This window comes from Tachyglossus aculeatus, chromosome 26 (genome assembly GCF_015852505.1).
Source record: "Tachyglossus aculeatus isolate mTacAcu1 chromosome 26, mTacAcu1.pri, whole genome shotgun sequence".
In the NCBI taxonomy this organism is placed as follows: Eukaryota; Metazoa; Chordata; class Mammalia; order Monotremata; family Tachyglossidae; genus Tachyglossus; species Tachyglossus aculeatus.
This window is the reverse complement of record NC_052091.1, coordinates 6,141,395-6,166,673: the sequence shown is the minus strand read 5'-3', so window position 1 is coordinate 6,166,673 and position 25,279 is coordinate 6,141,395. Positions and strand designations below refer to the sequence as shown.

General features: G+C 47.1%; 1 protein-coding gene across 1 annotated transcript in view; it reads right to left on the bottom strand.

Moving 5' to 3' along the window:
* KCNN4 (potassium calcium-activated channel subfamily N member 4) overlaps positions 1-24,582 on the bottom strand; it is a 52,967-nt gene extending 28,385 nt beyond the window's left edge. The window contains exon 1 of the mRNA XM_038766975.1: positions 24,424-24,582. Coding sequence (XP_038622903.1) covers positions 24,424-24,582 — 159 coding nt within the window. The remainder of the gene's footprint in view (positions 1-24,423) is intronic.
* Between the last annotated feature and the right edge of the window lie 697 nt (positions 24,583-25,279).

Below are 25,279 nucleotides of genomic sequence, written 5' to 3'. Positions count from 1 at the left end.
GAATAGATATGTACAAGTAAAATAAATAAATAAATAGAGTAATAAATATGTACAAACATCTATACATATATACAGGTGCTGTGGGGAAGGGAAGGAGGTAAGTGGGAGAGGAAGGAGGGGGCTCAGTCTGGGAAGGCCTCAACAGAGAAGTTAAGTTACTTGCCCAAAGTCACACAGCTGACAATTGGCGGAGCTGGGATTTGAACCCATGACTTCTGACTCCAAAGCCCATGCTCTTTCTACTGAGCCACGCTGCTTCTCTACGATCGGATGAATGAAAGAGCACTGTACTAAGCACTTAGGAGAGTACAACATATAACAGAATTGGCAGACACGATCCCTACTCCACATACACACATGCACGAACACCCACCCACCATCATCATCATCATCATCAATCGTATTTATTGAGCGCTTACTGTGTGCAGAGCACTGTACTAAGCGCTTGGGAAGTACAAGTTGGCAACATATAGAGACAGTCCCTACCCAACCCAACCACCACGGTCCCCCTCACTCTTCGCGGGTCTGGGGGTCTCTCTCTGCGAGGGACCCGGGGGGTCTCCGGGGGACCCACAAGAGACAGGAGCAGCCTAGCACCGAGGCCTCCCCGGGACTCCCATCCTCGGGGAGATGGCTTGTCCCCGGGCTGCTTGGGGCGGGGGTCCGGGACCCGGGGCAGGGGAGAATTTGGAAAGGAAAAATCCAGCTCCTTCCAGATATTCCGGCCCCTGTCAATCAATCAATCAATCGTATGTATTGAGCGCTTACTATGTGCAGAGCACTGTACTAAGCGCTTGGGAAGTACAAATTGGCAACACTTAGAGACAGTCCCTACCCAACAGTGGGCTCACAGTCTAACAGTCTGTCGCCCAACTCCAGTACCCCCGGCTCCTGACCCCCTCTCCTCATATCTCTGATAATAATAATAATGTTGGTATTTGTTAAGCGCTTACTATATGCAAAGCACTGTTCTAAGCGCTGGGGTAGATACAAGGTAATCAGGTTGTCCCACAAGGGGCTCACCGTCTTCATCCCCATTTTATAGATGAGGGAACTGAGGCCCAGAGAAGTGAAGTGACTTGCCCAACGTCACACAGCTGACAAGTGGCGGAGCTGGGATTTGAACCCGCGACCTCCGACTCCAAAGCCCGGGCTCTTTCCACTGAGCCACGCTGCTTCCCCTGATCTTCACACCAGCTTTCCCCCCAAAACTGTGACCCCTTTATCTCTCCCCCAATAATTCCAGCCCCTTCTCCCTCCCCAAAGACTCCACCCCTTGTCCCCCTTCTCCTCCGCTCCCGTTAAGGACTTCCGAATCCCGCTCTATTCCAAGAATACAGTTTTGGATTTAAGGGTGCTTCTCTTTCCGACACACCTAAAAGGTCACCCCTTCAGTCAATCAATCAATCAATGGTATTCATTGAGCACTTACTGTGTGCATTGGTCACACACACACACACCTTCCCGGTGACCGTACTATCCCTCTCCACCATTTACCTGCTGTGTGGCCTCGGGCAAGTCGCTTCACTTCTCTGTGCCTCAGTGACCTCATCTGTAAAAGGGGGATGGAGACTGTGAGCCCCACGTGGGACAGGGACTGTAACCAACCTGATTTGCTTGCATCCACCCCAGCGCTTACTACAGTGCCTGGCACATCGTAAGCACTTAATAAATAGCACAATTCTTACTATTAATTATTATTTAAACATATTAGCAAACCTAGTCATATTTATGAGTTTCTTATTTACCAATTTATGCAGCTGGTGCTTTGGCTGTCCTTCATTCAATTCATTCAATCATATTTATTGAGCGTTCACTGTGTGCAGAGCACTGTACTAAGCGCTTGGGAAGTATAAGTCGGCAACATATAGAGACGGTCCCGACCCAACAACGGGCTTATCCTTTCTCAGGGGCTTTCACGGGTCTGTCTTCTGAGGTGTTGTCTAATCAATCAATCAATCGTATTTATTGAGCGCTTACTGTGTGCAGAGCACTGTACTAAGCGCTTGGGAAGTACAAGTTGGCAACATATAGAGGCAGTCCCTACCCAACAGTGGGCTCACAGTCTAGAAGGGGGAGACAGAGAACAAAACCAAACATACTAACAAAATAAAATAAATAGATATGTACAAGTAAAATAAATAAATAAATAGAGTAATAAATATGTACAAACATATATACATATATACAGGTGCTGTGGGGAAGGGAAGGAGGTAAGATGGGGGGATGGAGAGGGGGAGAGGAAGGAAGGGGCTCAGTCTGGGAAGGCCTCCTGGAGGAGGTGAGCTCCAGTAGGGCCTTGAAGGGAGGAAGAGAGCTAGCTTGGCGGATGGGCAGAGGGAGGGCATTCCGGGCCCGGGGGATGATGTGGGCCGGGGGTCGATGGCGGTGATCACCTTGGATCGATTCTAGTGCTTTGAACAGTGCTTGACACATAGCAAACACTTAACAAATACCATTATTATTATTATTATTATTATTATTATTAATTTATATCGACCTCAGTGCTTAGAACAGTCCTTGGCACATAGTAAGTGCTTAACAAGTACCATAATTTGAGGTCCTGTATTCCCTTTAGACCAACTGAATCCCTTTGGCTCCTCTGTTCTAGGGCTCGTTGTCTTATAGCTTTGCAAACTGAGAAGCAGGTGGCCCAAGTGAAATGAGCCCAGGACTTGGAGTTAGAGGCCCTGGGTTCTAATGTCGCCTCCATCATTCGCCTGCTTTGAGACTTTAGGCAGGTCGCGTCACTTCTCTGGGCTTCAGTTCCCTCATCTGTAAAATAGAGATTAAAACTGTGAGCCCCATGTGGGACGGGGACTGTGTCCAACCTGATTAGCTTGTATCTACACCAGCGCCTAGTACGCTGACTGGCATGAAGTAAGCACTTAACGAATTCCGTAAATAATAATAATAATAATAAATAAACTCCTGTTCTCCCACCTACTTAGACTGTGAGCTCTATGTGGGACGTGAACTGCATTTGATCTGCTCCTTTTGTGTCTACCCCAGCGCTACCTACAGTGCCTAGCATGTAGTAAGCACAAAACAAATACCATAGAAATTATCATCATCATCATCATCATCAGTCGTATTTATTGAGCGCTTACTATGTGCAGAGCACTGTACTAAGCGCTTGGGAAGTACAAATTGGCAACACATAGAGACAGTCCCTACCCAACAGTGGGCTCATAGTCTAAAAGGGGGAGACAGAGAACAAAACCAAACAAAACCAAACATGCTAACAAAACAAAATAAATAGATAAATAGAATAGATATTTATTATAATTATAATATTTATTATAATTATGATAAATAAATTCCTGTTCTCCCACCTATTTAGACTCTGAGCTCCATATGGGGCCTGGACTCTGTCCAATCTGCTTATCTTGCATCTGCCCCATTACTAAGTACAGGGTCTGGAACATAGTAAACACAAAACAAATACCAGGAAAAATAAGAAATAAATTCCTGTTCTCTGTGGATACACTACCAGAATGATTGGAAATGGAGGTGGAGCGTTCTGGAAGAGATGTATCCATAGAGTCACTATGGGTCGGAGATGTCTCGACGGCATAAGATGAGTCTCCCAACTATTTAGACCGTGAGCTCCATGTCCAATCTATTTATCCGGCATCTGTCCCAGTGCTAAATACATTGCCTCGCACATAATAAGTGCAAAACAAACACCATAAAAATATAAATAAATATCTGTTCTCCCACCTACTTAGACTGTGAGCTCCTAGTGAAGTGACTCGCCCAAGGTCACCCAGCTGGAGTCAGAAGACCCTGGGTTCTAATCCCTCCTCTGCTACTTGTGTGCTGTGTGACCTTGGGCATGTCGCTTTATTTCTCTGGGCCTCAGTTCCCTCATCTGTAAAATGAGGATTAAGACTGTGAGCCCCAGCGTGGCTCAGTGGCAAGAGCCCAGGCTTGGGAGTCAGAGGTCGTGGGTTCTAAACCCAGCTCCACCACTGATCAGCTGTGTGACTTTGGACAAGTCACTTGACTTCTCTGGGCCTCAGTCACCTCATCTGTAAAATGGGGATGAAGACTGTGAGCCCCAGCGTGGCTCAGTGGCAAGAGCCCGGGCTTGGGAGTCAGAGGTCGTGGGTTCTAAACCGGGCTCCACCACTGATCAGCTGTGTGACTTTGGACAAGTCACTTGACTTCTCTGGGCCTCAGTCACCTCATCTGTAAAATGGGGATGAAGACTGTGAGCCCCACGTGGGACTACCTGATGACCTTGTGTCATTCCCAGTGCTTAGAACAGTACTTGGCACATAGTAAGTGCTTAACAAATGCCATCATTATTATTATTATTATGTGGGTCAGGGATTGTGACCAACCTAGTTAGCTTGTATCTACCTCAACGTTTAGAGCAGTGCTTGACGCATAGTAAGCACTTAATAAATATTATTATTATGTGGTGGAGGCGAGATCAGAACCAGGGATTCCTGACACCCAAGACTGGGCTCTTTCCACTAGCCCCCGTGGCTTCTCTGTACTGCTACGGATTGTTTCCCCCTCTCCCTCTCCCCTGTCTTTCCCTGGAGGGAACCAAGGTAAGTGCTCTGCCCTGAGAGGGTTTAATGGGTGCCGCCTTTGATGATGATGAGGAGGAGGAGGAGAAGAAGGAAGAGGATGGGTGTTAGCTTTGCCGTCTGGGCCAGTGGAAAAAGCACGACTGGGGCTCTAGCCCCGTCCCTACTCTCTGTCATCTAGTGCACATAGTAAGCGCTCAATAAATACGATTGATGATGATAATAATAATAATAATAATAATGATTTTTATAGTATTTGTCAAGCACTCGGGCAATAGGAGACGTCAGGAGACCTGGGTTCTAGCCCCAGTCCCTACTTTCCATCATCTAGTGGTGAAGATTTAATAATAATAATAATTATTATTATTATGGTATTTTAAGTGCCCTGGCTAAGGGAGATCTCGGGAAACCCGGCTTCTAGCCCCAGCCCTTATTTTGCACTACCTAGTGGTGAGGATTTTCTGTTTTATTATTATTATTATTATTATTATTATTATTGTTATTGTTATTATTATTATTATTATTTATTTTAAGCACTCTGGCAATCAGGAGAACTCAGAAGACCTCATTTCGAGCCCCAGTCCCTACTCTGAGCCATCTGGCGATGAAGTTTCTTACTGCTATTGTTATTATTATTGTAAGAGAGCTAGCTCTCTTCCTCCCTTCAAGACCCTACTGAGAGCTCACCTCCTCCAGGAGGCCTTCCCAGACTGAGGCCCCTCCTTCCTCTCCCCCTCCCCTCCATCTTACCTCCTTCCCTTCCCCATAGCACCTGTGTATATGTATATATGTTTGTACAGATATATTACTCCATTTATTTATTTATTTATTTTACTTGTACATATCTATTCTATTTATTTTATTTTGTTAGTATGTTTGGTTTTGTTCTCTGTCTCCCCCTTCTAGACTGTGAGCCCACTATTGGGTAGGGCCTGTCTCTATAAGTTGCCAACTTGTACTTCCCAAGCGCTTAGTACAGTGCTCTGCACACAGTAAGCGCTCAATAAATACGATTAGATGATGATGATGATGATGTTGCTGTTATTGTTATTATGAATGACAATTATTAATCATTGCTTAATTAATAATTATTAATATTCTTAATTATTTGTACTTTAGAGCTTAGTACAGTGCTCTGCACACGGTAAGTGCTCGATAAATACAATTGAAATACGATTGAATGATAATAATAATAATAATAATAATAATATTTTAAGCGCTTCCTAGAGGCATTTTCCAATTAAGCCCTCTTTTTTCTCGGCTCCCTCTCCCTTCTGAATCATCAGTGTACTTGGATCTGTGACCTTGGGGCATTTGACATTCACCCCACCCTCAGTCCCCCAGCACTTATCTCCATATCTATAAATTTATTATAAATTATTTATGTAAATTAACGCCCATCTCCCTCTCTAGACTGTAAACTCGCAGTGGGCAGGGAACTCTTTTGCATTGTACTCTCCCAAGCACTTAGTATGGTATTTGTTAAGTGCTTACTATGTGCAAAGCACTGTTCTAAGCGCTTGGGGGATACAAGGTGATCAGGTTGTTCCACGTGGGGCTGACAGTCTTAATCCCCAGGTAACTGAAGCACAGAGAAGTTAAGTGGCTTGCCCAAAGTCACACAGCTAAGTGGCAGAGCCGGGATTCGAACCCATGGCCTCTGACTCCTAAGCCCGTGTTCTTCCCACTGAGCCACGCTGCTTCTCGTGGCATCATTATTAGTACGATAAGCATCATCTCCATCCCCCCCATCTTACCTCCTTCCCTTCCCCACAGCACCTGTATACATGTATATATGTTTGTACATATTTATTACTCTTTATTTATTTATTTATTTTACTTGTACATAACTATTCTATTTATTTTATTTTGTTAGTATGTTTGGTTTTTTTTTCTCTGTCTCCCCCTTTTAGACTGTGAGCCCAATGTTGGGTAGGGACTGTCTCTGTATGTTGCCAATTTGTACTTCCCAAGCGCTTAGTACAGTGCTCTGCACACAGTAAGCGCTCAATAAATATGATTGATTGATTGATTGATCATTATCATTATTAGTATGGCATCGTTATTGCATTACTGCATCAGCCTCCTTGCTGACCTCCCTGCCTCCTGTCTCTCCCCACTCCAGTCCAGATGTCACTCTGCTGCCAGGATAATTTTTCTACAAAAACGTTCAGGACATGTCACCCCACTCCTCAGATAACTCCAGTGGTGGTCCCTCCACCTCCGGATCAAACAAAAACTCCTCACCATTGACTCGAAAGCAGTCAATCACTTTGCCCCCTCCTACCTCCTCTCCTACTACAAACCAGCCAGCACATTTCACATTTTTGGTTCCCCTCGGCTCCTGCGTTCATTCACATTTTTATCATTTCTGTCTGTCTTCCCAGTAAGGGTAGAAGCTCTTTTTTGGGCCTTGTGCCCAAACGCAGCATGGCTTAGTGGAAAGAGCATGAGCTTGGGGGTCAGAGGACATGGGTTCTAATCCCAGTTCCACCATTTGTCTGCTCTGTGACCTTGGGCAAGTTACTTAACTTCTCTATACCTCAGTTCCCTCATCTGTAAAATGGGGATTAAAAGTGTGAGCCCCACGTGGGACACCCTGATTACCCTGTATCTACCCCTGTGCTTGGAACACTGCTTGGCACATAGTAAGTGCTTAACAAATATCATAATTATTATTCTTATTATCCGCCAAATCACCAGGAACTTAATACAGTACCCCGTCCTCAATCAATCGATGGCATTTATTGAGCACTGTGGGTACTATAGCATGTGCTTGGGAGAGTATGATGCAACAGAGTTGGTAAACACATTCCCTGCCCACAAGGAACTTATAGTCTAGAGGGGGAGAATAAGGATCATCATCATCATCAATCGTATTTATTGAGCGCTTACTATGTGCAGAGCACTGGACTAAGCGCTTGGGAAGTCCAAGTTGGCAACATATAGAGACAGTCCCTACCCAACAGTGGGCTCACAGTCTAAAAGGGGGAGACAGAGAACAGAACCAAACATACTAACAAAATAAAATAAATAGAATAGATAGGTACAAGTAAAATAAATAAATAAATAAATAGAGTAATAAATATGTACAAACATGTATACATATATACAGGTGCTGTGGGGAAGGGAAGGAGGTAAGATGGGGGGATGGAGAGGGGGGTGAGGGGGAGAGGAAGGAAGGGGCTCAGTCTGGGAAGGCCTCCCACAGCACCTGTATATATGTATATATGGTTGTACATATTTATTACTCTGTTTATTTATTTATTTATTTATTTTACTTGTACATTTCTATCCTACTTATTTTATTTTGTTGGTATGTTTGGTTCTGTTCTCTGTCTCCCCCTTTTAGACTGTGAGCCCACTATCGGGTAGGGACTGTCTCTATGTGATGCCAATTTGTACTTCCCAAGCGCTTAGTACAGTGCTCTGCACATAGTAAGCGCTCAATAAATACGATTGATTGATTGATTGATTGATTGAGGTGAGCTCTCAGTAGGGCCATAGTAAGTGCTTAACAAATACCATAATTATTATTCTTATTATCTGCCAAATCACCAGGAACTTAGTACAGTACCCCTTCTTCAATCAATCGATGGCATTTATTGAGCACTTACTGTGGGCACTATAGCATGTGCTTGGGAGAGTACAATGCAACAGAGTTGGTAAACACATTCCCTGCCCACAAGGAGCTTATAGTCTAGAGGGGGAGAATAAGGATATGTACACAACTGCTGTGGGGTGAGGGTGGGGTGAATATCAAGTGCTTAATGGGTAGAGAGTTGGGTTCTAGACTGTAACCTCATTGTGGTCTGGGAATGATGATGATAATGGTATTTGTTAAGCACTTACTATGTGCCAAGCACTGTTCTAAGCACTGAATAATAATGATGGCATTTGTTAAGTGCTTACTATGTGCAAAGCACAGCTCTCGGTGCTGGGGAGGATACAAGGTGATCAGGTTATCCCACGTGAGGCTCACAGTCTTAATCCCCATTTCACAGATGAGGTATCCGAGGCACAGAGAATCAATCAATCAATCAATCGTATTTATTGAGCACTTACTGTGTGCAGAGCACTGTACTAAGCGCTTGGGAAGTACAAGTTGGCAACATAAAGAGACGGTCCCTACCCAACAGTGGGCTCACGGTCTAGAAGTGAAGCGACTTGCCCAAGGTCACACAGCTGACAATTGGCAGAGTTGGGATTTGAACCCATGACCTCTGACTCCCATGGCCGTGCTCTTTCCATTGAGCCACCCTGCTTCTCAATGTGTCTGTTTGATGTTCTTTTGAACTCTCCCAAGTGCTTAATACACTCATCACACACAGTGAGTGCTCAATAAATACCACTGATTGATTGATCGATTGATTCAGACCCCAGAGAGACTCCCCTACCACTCTCTCAGACTCAGCAGACAGGTCCAGCTGGGAGTGGGGGGAAGTTGAGACCCCCTCGGTCCCCTTTAGACCGTAAGCTTGTCGTAGGCACAGAACAGGTCTACCAACTCTCTGTATCCTGACCTCTTAGTTCAGTGTTCTGCACACAAGAAGCACTCAATAAATACCACTGATTGACAGATGAAGCAGCATGGCCTAGTGGCTAGAGCACAAACCTGGCAGTCAGACGGTCATGGGTTCTAATCCCGGCTCCGCCACGTGTCTGCTGTATGACCTCGGGAAAATCACTGCACTTCTCTGTGCCCCGTTCCTTCATCTGTAAAATGGAGATTGAGACTGTGAGCCCATGTGGGACAGGGACTGTGTCCAACCTGATTTGCTCGTATCCACTCCAGCGCTTAGTAGAGGGACAAAGTACATGCTTAATACCACTGTTATTATTATTATTATTACTATTATAGAGAAGCAGCATGGCCCAGTGGATAGAGCACAGGCCTAGAAGTCAGAGGTCATGGGTTCTACTCCAGGCTCCGCCACTTTCATTCATACATTCAATCGTATTTATTGAGCGCTTACTGTGCTCAGAGCACCGTACTAAGCGCTTGGGAAGGACAAATTGGCAACATATAGAGACGGTCCCTACCCAACAACGGGCTACTTGTCTGCTGAGTGACCTTGGGAAAGTCACTTCACTTCTCTGGGCCTGTTACCTCATAGTAATAATAACAGTAATAATAACGATGGTATTAGTTAAGCACTTGCTATGTGCCAGGCACTGTTCTAAGCACTGGGGTAGATACACGGTAATCAGATTGTCTCGCGTGGGGCTCGCAGTCAATCCCCATTTCACAGATGATGTGACTGAGGCACAGAGAAGTTAAGTGGCTTGCCCAGAGTCACACAGCAGATAAGTGGCAGAGCCAGGATTAGAACCCACGTCCTCTGACTCCCAAACCCGGGTTCTTTCCACTGAGCCACGCTGCTTCTTATCTGTAAAATGGGGATCGAGACTGTGAACCCCACGTGGGACAGTGTCCAGCCCGATTTGCTTGTACTAAGCCCCAGCGCTTAGTGCAGTGCATGGCACACAGTAAGCGTTTAACAAGTACCATTATTTTTATTATTATGCAGCATGGCTCAGTGGAAAGAGGCCGGGCTTTGGGGTCAGAGGTCATGGGTTCAAACCCCGGCTCCGCCACTTGTCAGCTGGGTGACTTTGGGCAAGTCACTTGACTTCTCTGGGCCTCAGGTCCCTCATCCGTAAAATGGGGATGAAGACTGTGAGCCTCCCGTGGGACAACCCTGATTACCTTGTATCCCCCCAGTGCTTAGAACAGTGCTTGGCACATAGTAAGCGCTTAACAAATACCATCATTATTATTATTATTACCATTATTTTTTATTATTATGCAGCGTGGCTCAGTAGAAAGAGCCCGGGCTTTGGCGTCAGAGGTCATGGGTTCAAACCCCGGCTCCGCCACTTGTCAGCTGGGTGACTTTGGGCAAGTCATTTCACTTCTCTCCCCCTCGTCCCCCTCTCCATCCCCCCCATCTTACCTCCTTCCCTTCCCCACAGCACCTGTAAATATGTATATATGTTTGTACATATTTATTACTCTATTTATTTATTTATTTATTTTACTTGTACACATCTATTCTATTTATTTTATTTTGTTAGTATGTTTGGTTTTGTTCTCCGTCTCCCCCTTCTAGACTGCGAGCCCCCTGTTGGGTAGGGACTGTCTCTACATGTTGCCAACTTGGACTTCCCAAGCGCTTAGTCCAGTGCTCTGCACACAGTGAGCGCTCAATAAATGCGATTGATTGATTGATTGATTCTCTGTGGCTCAGTTCCCTCATCTGTAAAATGGGGATGAAGACTGGGAGGCCCCCGTGGGGCAACCTGATCACCTTGGAACCTCCCCAGCGCTGAGAACGGTGCTTTGCACAGAGTAAGCGCTTAATAAATGCCATTATTATTATCATTATTATCATTATTATCATTATTATTATTGCTGTTATAATTATTATTCTCCCACAGCTAAGGAGAATGTAGTAAAGAGGCCCTGTCCCTGGTGCTGACGGCGGGGCTGGGGGAAGGGGAGGGGGCGAGGTCTGTCCTTGGTCCTGAACCGAGCCCGCCTCTAGCCCTCCCCTGCCTCCGGCCCCCACCCCCCCCGCGGAATCATTCATTCATTCATTCATTCATTCATTCATCCATTCATTCAATCAATCGTATTTATTGAGCGCTTACTGTGTGCAGAGCACTGGACTAAGCGCTTGGGGAGTCCAAGTTGGCAACATCTAGAGACGGTCCCTACCCAACAGCGGGCTCACAGGCTAGCAGGGGGAGACAGACAACGAAACAAAACCTATTAACAAAATAAAATAAATAGAATAAATATGCACAAATAAATAAATAGAGTAATAAATCCGTACAAACATATATACATATAAACAGGTGCTGTGGGGAGGGGAAGGAGGTAAGGCGGGGGGATGGGGAGGGGGAGAGGAAGGAAGGGGCTGAGTGTGGGAAGGCCTCCTGGAGGAGGTGAGCTCCCAGTAGGGCCTTGAAGGGAGGAAGAGAGCTAGCTTGGCGGATGGGCAGAGGGATTGGGGGCATTCCAGGCCAGGGGGAGGACGTGGGCCGGGGGTCGATGGTGAGACAGGCGAGAACGAGGCCTAACGGTGAGGAGATTAGCAGCAGAGGAGCGGAGGGTGCGGGCTGGGCTGGAGAAGGAATCCCGGAATCGTGCCCGTGGGCAGCAGTTACCCTCCCCGCCAGGCCGGGAGAGGATGGTCATCGTAAGCAGCCTGGCTCTGTGGAAAGAGCCCGGGCTTGGGAGTCAGAGGTCGTCGGTTCTAATCCCGGCTCCGCCACTTGTCGGCTGGGTGACTTTGGACAAGTCACTTCATCATCATCACCAATCGTATTTATTGAGCGCTTACTGTGTGCAGAGCACTGGACTAAGCGCTTGGGAAGTGCAAGTTGGCAACATATAGAGACAGTCCCTACCCAATAGTGGGCTCACAGTCTAAAAGAGTGGGCTCACAGTCTAAAAGGAGTCTAAAGGAACTTCACTTCTCCGGGCCTCAGTTCCCTCATCTATAAAATGGGGATTAAGACTGTGAGCCCCCCGTGGGACAACCTGATCACTTTGTATCTCCCCCAGTGCTTAGAACAGTGCTTGGCACATAGTAAGCGCTTAACAAATACCATTATTATTATTAACAATAACTATTATTATTATTATTATAGCTCATGGAAGAAACGATTCACACCCCACCTACCACCCTAACTGGGGGAAGAGGATGGGAGCAGAGATTTCTTCTGTATTCCTTCAGTTGGGATTGTGCCTGTCAGGCATTAGCCTCTAATAATAACAATAATAATAATAATAATGGCATTTGTTAAGTGCTTACTATGTGCAAAGCACTGTTCTAAGCGCTGGAGAGGATACAGGGTGATCAGGTTGCCCCACGTGGGGGCTCACCGTCATCCCCATTTTACAGATGAAGTAACTGAGGCATAGAGAAGTTAAGTGACTTGCCCAAAGTCACACAGCTGACAAGCGGCAGAATCGGGATTTGAACCCACGACCTCTGGCTCCCAAGCCCGTGCTCTTTCCACTGGCCACGCTGCTTCAAAGGATGCTTTACTAGCAGACTTGGATACAGCATGGCCTAGTGGATAGAGCACAATTCTGGGAGTCAGAAAGACCTGGGTTCTAATCCCAGCTCCACCGCTTGTCTGCTGTGTGACCTTGGGCAAGTCATTTCACTTCTCTGGGCCTCAGTTACCTCATCTGTAAAAAGGGGATTGAGACTCTGAGCCCCACATGGGACAGGGACTCTGTTTAACCCGATTTGCTTGTATCCACCCCAGCGCTTAGTACATTGTGAGGCACATAATAAGGGCTTGACAAATGCCATAATTTTTATTAAAGAAACGTCAGCTTCCTGGTAGTGTCCCTATTGCTCTTTCAGTAAATACTACTGTATTTATTAAATGACTATTGTGTTTTTTAATACTAAGTGCTTGGGAGAGTACACTAGAACAATAAAACAGAGTTGGTAGATTCATTTCCTGCCCACAACGAACTTATAAAGTACAGGGTGAGACACACATTAATAGAAATAAATAAATTACACATATGTACGTAAGTGCTGTGGGGCTGAGGGAGAGGTGAATAAAGGGAGGAAATCCAAGTGCAAAGGTGACGCAGAAGGGAGTGGGAGAAGAATAAATGAGAACTTAGTTAGGGAAGGCTTCTTAGAGGAGGTGGGCCTTCAATAAGGCCTTGAAGGTGGGGAGAGTGATTGCCTGTTGGATATGAAGAGGAAGAATTTTCCAGGCCAGAGGCAGGACATGGGCGAAAGGTCGGCGGTGAGATGAGTAGGTTGGCATTAGAGGACCGCAGTGTAGTAGAAGACAAAAAAAAAAATCGGGGGAGAACAGGGTTTGGTTGGAAAGACGAGGAATTCTGTTTTGGACATATTAAGTTTGATATGTCAGCACGACATCCAAGTAGAGATGTCCCAAAGGCAGGAGGAAATGCGAGGCTGCAGAGAGAGAGAGAGAGAGAGAGAGAGAGAGAGAGAGAGAGAGAGAGAGAGAGAGAGAGAGAGAGAGAGATCAAGGATGGAGACGTAGAAGTGTTTAATCCATTGTGCTGCACACAGTTAGCACTCAATAAATACCATTGATTGATGGATTGATTAGGACCAGAGCTGAGCCCGCGCCTGTCTTGACGGGGGTTCCAGACGGCAAAAGCAGCAGCTGGCTGGAAAGTCGAGTTTTCCGGTCCCTTCCTCATCCTGGGCTCGCAGCAAGTGGAAGGATTTTGTGCAAAAGTCAGAGGAAGTGGATTTGGGGCGGGGGTTGGCAGTGAATGACTAAAGCAGACCCCACAGGGAGATGCTGGAGGCTGAGGTCCCAATTCTTCACCATGTGTTTTCCCTCAGAATTCAAATCCCCTTACCCACTCCCCCCCCGCCCCCACCAACCCTCCCAAAATCCGGCTCCCACAGAGAAATCACCCAGATTCTAAACTGGGGCCTTTCCCCCTGCAGAGAGATCTCCCCGATTCTCCTCCTCCCACGGCCACGGAGAGATCTCCCAGATTCCCCCCGTCCTTACCGCTGCAGACATATTGGCCAGATTGGGGCTGAGACTTTGCCCCACTCTGTTCTCCTCGGAGGAGGCCGGGGCCCAGCTAAGGCGGGGGCTTTTGCAAAGCCCATACCACGGCCAACTCAGAGGGGCACCCGCCCACCCTCCTAATAATAAAAACTGCCCTCACCAGTTGTTCCAGGTGTTTAACTCCCTCCTCAAACCCCCTGTCCCCCTGCTTCCCCCATCCCTTGCCCCTAATGACCTGGCCACTTACTTTAGTGAGAAAATTAAATCCATCAGGCGTGATCTTCTGAAAATCTCCCCTGGCCCTCCCCAGTCAACTCCCCCCTCCTGCCCCTTCTTCGACTCTCCCATCTTTCCCAGCAGTATCTCTAGAGGAGATCCCCTGCCTTCTCTCAAAATCCACCCCCTCCACCTGTGCATACAAGCCCATCCCTTCTCACCTCCTCAAAACGCTTTCCTCCCCTCCCTTCTTCCCCGCCATCTGCCATCTGCAACTGTTCACTCCGGTGACTTCTTCCCCACTGCTTTCAAACATGCCCGTGTCTCCCCTCCTAAAAAACCCTCCCTTGAAACTACAGCTCGCCCCAGTTATCGCTACATCTCCCTCCTAACATTCCTCTCCAAACTCTTTGAATGAGTTGTCTACATCCACTCTCTTAAATTCTGCTCCTCCAATTCTCTTCTTGACATCTTCCAATCTGGTTTCCATCCCCTTCACTCCGTAGAAACCGCCCTCTCATAGGTCACCGGCGATCTTCTTTCCAAAACCAACGGTTTCTACTCCTCCCTAATTCTCCTCGACCACTCAATTTCTTTCAACACTGTCAACCACCCCTTCTCCTGGAAACAATATCCAGCCTCAGATCCACTGACTCTGTCCTCTCCTGGTTCTCCCCGTAGCTCTCTGGCTGCTCATTCTCACTCTCTTTCATGGGCTTCTCCTCTGCCTCCCACTTCCTAACTGTGAGAGTCTCTCAAAGTTCAATTCTGGGTCCCCTTCAATTCTTTTTTTTTATTGTATTTGTTAAGCACTTACTATATGCCCAGGAGCTGTTCTAAGTGCTTAGGGTAGGTACAAGATATTCAGGTTGGATACAGTCCATGTCCCACATGGGGTTCACGGTCTTTATCCCTATTTTACAGATGAGGTAACTGAGGCAAAGAGAAGTGAAGTGACTTGTCCAAGGTCACACAGCAGATTAGTGGCAGGGCAGGGATTAGAACCCAGATCCTTCCGACTCCCAGGCCCGTGCTCTATCCACTAGACCACATTGCTTCTCTCTCCATCCACACCCACTCCCTTGCTAAACTCATCCAACTGCCATGGCTTCAACTCCTACCTCTACGAAGATGATTTCCAAATCTCCATCTCCAGCCCTGATCTCTCTCCCTCTCTGCAGTCTCACATTTCCTCCTGCCTTCAAGACAGCTCTACTTGAATGTCCTGCCATCACCGCAAACTTAACATGTCTAAAGCAGAATTCCTTGTCTTCCCACCCAAGCGTGCCCTTCCCTTGACTTTCCCATCACTGTAGCTGGCACCCCCATCCTTCCTTTCTTACAAGCCTGTAACCTTGGCGTTATCCTTGGCTCCTCTCATTCAACCTACATATTCATCCCATCACTACATCCTGTCGGTCCCACCTTCACAACATCGCTAAAATCCACCTTTTCCTCTCCATCCAAACTGCTACAGTGTCACTCCAATCACTTATCCTGTCCCGCCTTGATTACTGTATCAGCCTCCTTGCTGACCTCTCTGCCTCCTGTCTCTACCTGCTCCAGTTCATACTTCACTCTGTTACCCAGATCATTTTTCTATGAAAGCACTGAGGTCATGTTTCCCCGTTCCTCAAGAACTTCCAGTGGTTGCCCATCCATCTCATCATCAAGGAGAAACTCCTCCCCATTGCCTTTAAAGCATTCAATCACCTCGCTCCCTTCTACCTCATCTCACTACTCTCCTACTCCAACCCAGCCCACCCACTTCTCTCCTCTCGTGCTAACCTTCTCACTGTCCCTCTCTCTCATCAATCTCACCGCCAACCTCTCGCCCACATCCTGCCTCTGCCCTGGAACCCCCTCCCTCCTCATATCCAACAGACAATGACTCACCCCACCTTCAAAGCCTCACCAAAGGCCCATCTCCTCCAAGATGCCTTCCCTGACTAAACCCTCCTTTTCTCTTCTCCCGTTCCCTTCTGCATCGCCCTGACTTGCTCCCATTATATCAGCCCTTAGAACAGTGCCTTACACATAGTAAGCATTTAATAAATGCCATCATTATCATTATTATTATTATACATCCCCCCTCCCAGCCCCACAGCACTTATGTCCGTGCCTGTCATTTATCGATTTATATCAATGTCTTTCTCCCCCTCTAGACCATCAGTTCGTTGTGGGTAGGAGAGGTGTCTGCTAGATAGTTACAGTGCACTCCCCCAAGTGCTCAGTACAGTTTTCTGCACGTGGTAAGCGCTCAATAAATATCCTCTAGACTGTGAGCTCGTTGTGGGCAGGGATTGTCTCTCTTTATTGCTGTATTGTGCTTTCTCAAGCGTTTAGTACAGTGTTGTGCACACAGTAAGCGCTCAATGAATGAATGAAAGATTGGCTAGCTACTGGATTCCCCGGGCAACTCCGAGGTGTGAAATCTGAGCCCGCAGGGGGCGCTCTCTCCCCAGCCGGGATTTACTTCGATTCCTTGGGAAATTAGGAAATTCAGGGAATTTCCTTGGATTCCCAGAACAGGGGCGGCATCAGGCCTCACGTGGGTCGTTTCTCGTGGGCCGAATAGTCCTTCGGGAGGGAGCTACCGGGAATAGAGCCGGAGGCTTGATAACATCATTTCCTTGTCTTCGATGGGCTCCCGAAGCCGTTGGGATGGAGGCCCCATACTGGATTTGGAGAAAGTGTCCTACATTGTGGCTGGAAACTTTTAATTCCCCGCTGTGTGCTTCCCAGTAGAACCCACCCCCACACAGGGACAGCATGGCTTAGTGGATAGAGCATGGGCGTGAGAGTCAGAAGGACCTGGGTTCGAATCCCAGTTCCCGTACATCTCTGCCATGCGACCTCGGGCAAATCACTTCACTTCTCTGGTCCTCAGTTCTCTCAACTGCAAAATCAATCAATCAATCAATCAATCAATCAATCGTATTTATTGAGCGCTTACTTTGTGCAGAGCACTGTACTAAGCGCTTGGGAAGTACAAGTTGGGGACAAGTACAAGTACAAAATGGGGATTAAGAGTGTGAGACTCATGTGGGACAGGGACTGTGTCCAACCTGATTAACTAGTATCTACCACAGCGTTTGGCACATAGTAAGCGCTTTTAACAAGTATCATAATTTTTATTATTATTGTTGTTACAGGGAACCACTGGACGAGCAATGGATTCCACGTCTGACTGGCTCATATCAAGGCACTTAATAGCTGAGCAAATAGCCGTCTCAGGACAGGTTTTTTTCAGGGGGAGGGTTTAATGGACTTGTTAAATGCTTACTGTGTGCAAGACACCATGGGCTAAACTTCGCTGTTAAATACGTTTCCTGTTAATCAAGGGGTTCAGTCTTTAATTCTGGTTCCGTCCCTCAACCTGTTGCGTTCTTGGTGAACTCTCTGAGTGACTTTGGGCAAGTCAGCATGGCCTAGTGCTTGGGAGTGTACAGTATAACAGAGTCGGTGGATATGTTCCTTGCCCACGATGAGCTTATAGTCCAGTAGGGCAGACAGGCAATAATATAAACAAATAAATTGTGGATATGGAGCAAAGGGCTGTGGGGCTGCAAATCCAAGTGCAAAGGTGACACAGAAGAGAGTGGGAGAAGGGGAAATAAGAGCTTAGTCAGGAAAGGCCTCTTTTAGACTGTGAGCCCACTGTTGGGTAGGAACTGTCTCTATATGTTTCCAACTTGTACTTCCCAAGCGCTTAGTACAGTGCTCTGCACACAGTAAGCGCTCAATAAATATGATTGATGATTGATGATGATGACACTGTTCTAAGCCCGAGGTAGATGCAACCTAATCAATTTGGATCCAGCCCAGGTCTCACGTGGGGCTCACAATCCTAACCCTCATTTTCCAGATGAGGGTACTGAAGCACAGAGAAGTGAAGGCAGTGACTTGCCCAAGGTCACACAGCGGACAAGCGGCGGAGCCAGGATTAGGACACGGGTCCTTCTCACTCCCAGGCCTTGGCGCTATCCACTAGGCCTCTCTGCTTCTCTTGCCATAATTACCACCTACTGATCCACTCCGATATGAACCAGATCCCCAACTGATCCGGGAAGCTCTGCCCTGGAGGAGCTGAGGGAACCAAGAGTTACGCAAGTGGGAGAGGAACAGAACATTAAAAAAGACTCAGAACACAACTAAAAAAGATATACAGAAGCATCATGGCCTAAAGAATACAGCCCGGGCCCGGGAGTCAGAAGGAGCTGGGTTCTAATCCCTCTCCGCCACCTTTTTGCTGTGTGACCTCGGGAAGGCACTTCACTTTTCTGTGCCTCAGTCACTTCACGTGTAAAATGGGGATTAAGACTTTGAGTCCCATGCGGGACGTGGACTGTGTCCAACCTCATTAGCTTTTATCTACCCCAGCGCTTAGCACATAGTAAGTGCTTAACAAACGCCACTATAAAAAATAAATTAATAAATACCACTGGATCGGATATTTTTCAGCCTCCTGAGAGTATTTAAGTTGCCTCCCGCACCGGACCCCAGTTTGAAACAGAAAATTCCAACTGGGCCCTTAGCTACCTTTCTATTATGATGAAGATGATTACTGTGGTATTTGTTCAGCACTTAGCAATCAATCGGTTGTATTTACTGAGCTCTTACTGCGCAGAGTGCGGTACTAATCACTTGAAAAAGTACACTATGACAGAATTCCCAGACACAGTCCCTACCCATAGTGAGCTTTCTGTCTACAGGGCAAGACAGACGTTAATATAAATGTCATATATAACATGCAATTTAAAGATCTGTACATAAGAGCTGTTGGGTTGAGGGTGGAGTGAATATCTAATGCCCTAATGCTTACTATGTGTCAAGTACTTTCCTAAACACTGGGGTTATTATACAATAATAATAATAATAATGGCATTTATTAAGCACTTTCTATGTGCAAAGCACTGTTCTAAACACTGGGGAGGTTACAAGGTGATCAGGTTGTCCCACGGGGGGCACTCAGTCTTAATCCCCATTTTACAGATGAGGTCACTGAGGCACAGAGAAGTTAAGTAACTTGCCCAAAGTCACACAGCTGACAATTGGTGGAGCCAAGATTTGAACCCAAGACCTCTGACTCCAAAGCCCGCGCTCTTTCCACTGAGCCACGCTGCTTCTCGTTTCCGATTCATAGAGCCTCTATGGATATACTTTCTCCAGAACGCCCTGTCCTGTCTTCTGCCGTAATCCATAACCTTTCTCACGGTACTTCCATTAACACCGTTACGGTCTCTATCCATCTAGCTGCTGTTCAGCCTCTTCCACATTTTCCCTGGACTTTTCCTAGCATTAGTGTCTTCTCCAGGGAATTAGTCTTCCTGATTATGTGTCCAAAACATGCTAATCTAAATCGAGTCATTTAGTCTTCCAAAGCCCACTTTCTTCGGCCCGGAGCAGATGCAAATTAATCAGGTTGGACACAGTCCATATCTCCCGTGGGGCTCGCGGTCTTAAATCCCATTTTACAGATGAGGGAGCTGGGGCACAGAGAAGTGAAGTGACTTGCCCAAGGTCAAACATCAGACAAGTGGTGGAGAGATACAGGACTCACACCTAAGTATTATTATGGAGTTTGTTAAGCGCTTACTAAGTGTCGAACACTGGGGACTCACACCTAAGCATTACTAGGGAATTTGTTAAGCGCTTACTGTCGAGCACTGTACTAAGCGCTGGGTTAGTCTAAGCAATATCACAGTCTAAGTATTATCATGGTATTTATTACACACTTTCGACGTATTGGCACTGTTCTAAGCGTAGATACAAGTTAATCAGGTTGGACACCGTCCCTGTCCCACATGGGGCTCCCGTTGAAGTAGAAGGAATCTCTAAAGGCTGAATCCAAAAGTGCTCCTTTCTCCTTAAATGTAAAGCCAGCAATCAGGAGCAGCATGGCCTAGTGGATAGATCATAAGCCTGGAAGTCAGAAGGACCTGGGTTCGAATCCTGGCTCCGCCAACGTGGCTGCTGTGTGAACTTGGGTAAGTCACTTCACTTCCCTGGGCCTCAGCCACCTCATCTGCAAAATGGGGATTAAGACTGTGAAGACTGTGTCCAACCTGATTACCTTTTATCTACCCCAGCGCTTAGTACCGTGCTCGACACTTAGTAAGCGCTTAACAAATACCATCGCTATTTTTTATTACACAGGATGGAGAAGATTCCTCTTTTTAACCGTGTTTAAATTCACAAGCACGGCAAGCAAATGGTCCGGGGAGGGAGAGTTTTTCGTGGGTTCAACGGCCGGGCAGCTGAGTTGTTCTGTCCTTTAGTGAATTGGAACGAGGGCTGGTTCTGAAACCCCCAAACCCAGCAGAGTACACACCTCTGCCTCAATTACTTCATCTGTAAAATGGGGACTCAATGCTTGTTCCCCCCCTACTTATAAGCCCTGTGTGGGACGGGAATTGGTTCTGACCTGATTTACTTGTATCTTCCCCTGCACTTACAACAGTGCTTGACAGCTAGTAAGTTCTTAACAAATGCCACACTTTATTATTGTTATAATTATCATTACTATTATATTATTATCTGATTGGGAGGGGGCAATCCCCAGAAGCCCGAGAAGCAGTGTGGCCTTGTGGAAAAAGCCCCTGCCTGGGAGTCAGAGGACCTGGGTTCTAATCCTATCCCCACCATTTTTTTGCTGTGTGACCTTGGGTAAATCACTTCACTTCCTCTAGGCCTCAGTTCCCTCATCTATAAAATGGGAATTAAGTCTGAGAGCCCCATTTAGGACATGAACTGTATCCTTGTGGAAAAAGCCCCTGCCTGGGAGTCAGAGGACCTGGGTTCTAATCCTATCTCCACCACTTTTTTGCTGTGTGACCTTGGGTAAATCACTTCACTTCCTCTAGGCCTCAGTTCCCTCATCTATAAAATAGGAATTAAGTCTGAGAGCCCCATCATGAACTGTATCCTTGTGGAAAAAGCCCCTGCCTGGGAGTCAGAGGACCTGTGTTCGAATCCTATCTCCACCACTTTTTTGCTGTGTGACCTTGGGTAAATCACTTCACTTCCTCTAGGCCTCAGTTCCCTCATCTATAAAATAGGAATTAAGTCTGAGACCCCCATTTAGGATATGAACCTGATTACCTCGTATCTAACCCAGTGCTTAGAACCATAAGCTTGTATGTAGTACAGGAGCACATACTAAGCACTTATAAAATACCATTAAAAAAAAAACCTGGTTAGCTGGGGCGGACGAACGCACAATTTTGCTCATGAACCGAAGGTTTATTTGGGTTTTCACTCTCCGAGAGAACTCGGTTTGGGCAACTGGTTAGTGTGATAATAGGCTTCCTCCTGTCTATGGCGATAAATAGTACGTCCCGTTCTGAGGAGTAAAACAGGGTGGAGAATGGGGATTGGGACAGAAATAGGGACCCAAACCCAGTTCTGTGAGGAATTCATTCATTCATTCATTCAATCGTATTTATTGAGCGCTTACTGTGTGCAGAGCACTGTACTAAGTGCTTGGGAAGTACAAGTTGGCAACATATAGAGACAGTCCCTACCCACAGTGGGCTCACAGTCTAGAAGGGGGAGGCAGACAACAAGACAGAACATATTAACAAAATAAAATAAATAGAATAAATATGTACAAATAAAATAGAGTACAAATAAAATAAACAAATAAAAAGAGTACAAATAAAAGTGCCATCATTACTACTGTCCAGGGCCCAAGTAGGACCATCTGATCACCTTGTATCTATGCCGGCGCTTAGAACAGTGCTTGGCACATAGTAAACGCTTAACAAATGCCATCATTATTATTGTCCAGCGCCCAAGGAGGACCATCTGGTCACCTCATATCTATCTTAGCGCTTAACAAATACCACACTTATTATGATGATCAATCAATCAATCAATCAATCGTATTTATTGAGCACTTACTGTGTGCACAGCACTGTATTAAGCACTTGGGAAGTACAAGCTGGCAACATATAGAGACAGTCCCTACCCAACAGTGGGCTCACAGTCTAAAAGGGGGAGACAGAGAACAAAACCAAACATACTCACAAAATAAAATAAATAGAATAGATATGTACAAGTAAATTAAATAAATAAATAGAGTAATAAATACGTACAAACATATATACATATATACAGGTGCTGTGGGGAAGGGAAGGAGGTAAGATGGGGGGGACGGAGAGGGGGACAAGGGGGAGATTCCTTCTCCCGTGGGTATAAACCCCGCACCTGGGTGGATCTTATTCATTTGCCCCTCGAAACCTTCAGGGAGGAGATCCGGGGAGCACCTGGCCACAGTTCCGACCCTGCTACATCTTCCCTCATATTAAAAGCTCTTTGTGTCCAATGTGGGGTAGGGGGGCTACTACCAAACCCCACCTCAACATCCCCCCTTAGTATAAAATGACTATCCTAGTAGACCAGGGAAAGGGAAAGGCCTGGGAAAGCTGGGGGCAGAAGTAGTCACGGAAAAGAAGTCATGGAAAGTCATGGAAGGGGAAGAAATAATTACTGTGGTACTCGTTAAGCAGGTTTTGGGGTTATTTTTTAAATGGCGTTTGTTTAGCACTTACCGTGTGCCGGGCACTGTACTAAGCTCTGGGGTAGATACAAGCTGATCAGGTTGGACTCAATTCATGTCCTACTTGAGGCTCACAGTCTTAATCCCCATTTTTCCGATGAGGCAACCGAGGCACAGAATGAAGCGACTTGCCCAAGGTCACCCAGCAGACAAGTGGTGGAGCCGGGATTAGAACCTAGTTCCTCTTGACTCCCGGGACGATGCTCTAGCCATTAGGCTGCACTGCTTCTCGGTTACTTTGTGCCGAAACCTGTACTTAGTGCTGGGTCAGCCAGTCAGTCAATCGCATTTATTGAGCGCTTACTGTGTGATGATCAGGGTATATATGTATATATGTTTGTACATATTTATTACTCTATTTATTTATTTATTTTACTTGTACATACCTATTCTATTTATTTTATTTTGTTAGTATGTTTGGTTTTGTTCTCTGTCTCCCCCTTTTAGACTGTGAGCCCACTATTGGGTAGGGACTGTCTCTATGTGTTGCCAACTTGTCCTTCCCAAGCGCTTAGTACAGTGCTCTGTACACAGTAAGTGCTCAATAAATACGATTGATGATGATGATGATGATGATGATGATGATCAGGGCCCTGACCCACATGGGACTCACAGTCTAAATTGGAGAGAGAACGGAGATTGGATCCCCCCATTTGACAGATGAAGAAACTGAGGTCCGGAGTGAAGTGGCTTGCCACGATCACCCAGCAAGTAAGCGACAGAGCAGGGATTAGAACCCAGGTCCCCTGACTCCCAGCCCTAGGCTCTTTCCACTAGGCTATACTGTTCCCCGAGGGTGCAGACTAAGGGTTAGATTCGAGGCTGGGCATCGGGATCTTCGGGAGGGGATGGGGAGACTGAGGGCAAGGAGGGAGGCCAGGAGACAGGGAGGCCAAAGCATAGTATAGTGGATAGAACGCGAGCCTGGGAGCAAGAAGGTTGTGGGTTCTAATCCCGGCTCTGTCACTTGTCTGCTGTGTGACCTTGAGAAAGTCACTTCATTTCTCTAGGCCTCAGTTCCCTCATCTGTAAAATGGGGTTTGAGACTATGAGCCCATGTGGGACAGGGACCGTGTCCAGCTGTATTTGCTTGTATCCATCCCAATGCTTAGTACAGTGCCCGGCACACAGTCAGCGCTTAACGAATACTACAATGATTATTTCTATTAGGGAGGCCGGGGGCGGGGAGAGGCCGGAGGCAGGGAGACTGGGTCACCCGTGCCCAGGGAGGAGGCTAAGGGGAAAGTCGCACTGGCTTGGGCTGAATAAAGCTGTTTTTCTGGCTCCGGGTCTGTGAGTCAGCGTTTCCCGGCCCCATTGTTCACCCTAATCCCAGACGGAGCAGGAACACCCAGCCTCTGTGTGCCAGAGCCCGTGGGGGCGGGGGTAGAGGGTGGACCGGGCAGGAGAGGGGCAGTACGGGGCAGCCAAGGCCAGGGGCCGGGGAAGGGGCCTGGCGGGTTGAGGAGGAGGGATAATGAGGGGTGTTCCCCGGCTTTCCAGGAGGGGAACCAGGCTGGGGGCCCTGGGAGGGGTGGGGAGGCGGAAAAGAGGTACCCAGTACCCACAACTAGCCTCCACCAGGATCCACCTCCGGCCGTGGGGCCCGGGATGCTTTTTCTTCCCAGCGGGGTCCTCGTCCCAGGCCGGGGCCCGCTCCCTCTCTCCCTGCCTCCCTCCCTCCTTCCGTCCCCCTTGACCCACGACTTCCGCCATCGTTCCACAGATGACACGGTCTCAAGTGCCGCTTTCTCCAAAGGGGCCTCATCTTCTCCCACCCAGCCAGCCTCACTGGGAAAGGCGGAGGTGTCAGCTTCCTTCTCACTCCCCAATGCCGCTTTCTCACCATTCCGCCTCCCTCTTCCCTCCCTTCCCCTTCTTCTCTCGAAGTCCATATCATCCGCCCCAACCACCCACTCCAGATATTACTCACGGTCATCCGTCCCCCACCCCCAGGCCTCAACTCCAACTTTTCGAACCTTTTCGATCCCTTTCGCACATTCCTTCTCTCTTTCTCCATCCCTACACTGATCCTTGGGGACCTCAATATCCACATGAATGTTCCCGATGACCCTTCCGTTGACCGCTTTCTAACACTCCTCAACTCTGCTGACCTCCCGCTCCAGCTCAGCTCGCCCACTCGCCACCTAGGACACACACTCGATCTCCTCATCTCTAGTCACTGCCCGATCCCAACTCTGAAATCCCTCTATCTTACCACAACTTCCTCACCTGCCTTCTCTCCCACACTCCCCCTCTGGCAAATTTTTCCTGTTCTGCCACCGAGATCTCTAATCTTTTGACCCCACCCAAATTTTCTCAACTCATCTTGCCCCATTTAGCCTCCATGCCTAAATTACTTTCCCTTGACGACCAAATTAATGCCCTCAACATGACCCTCTCTCCTGAACTC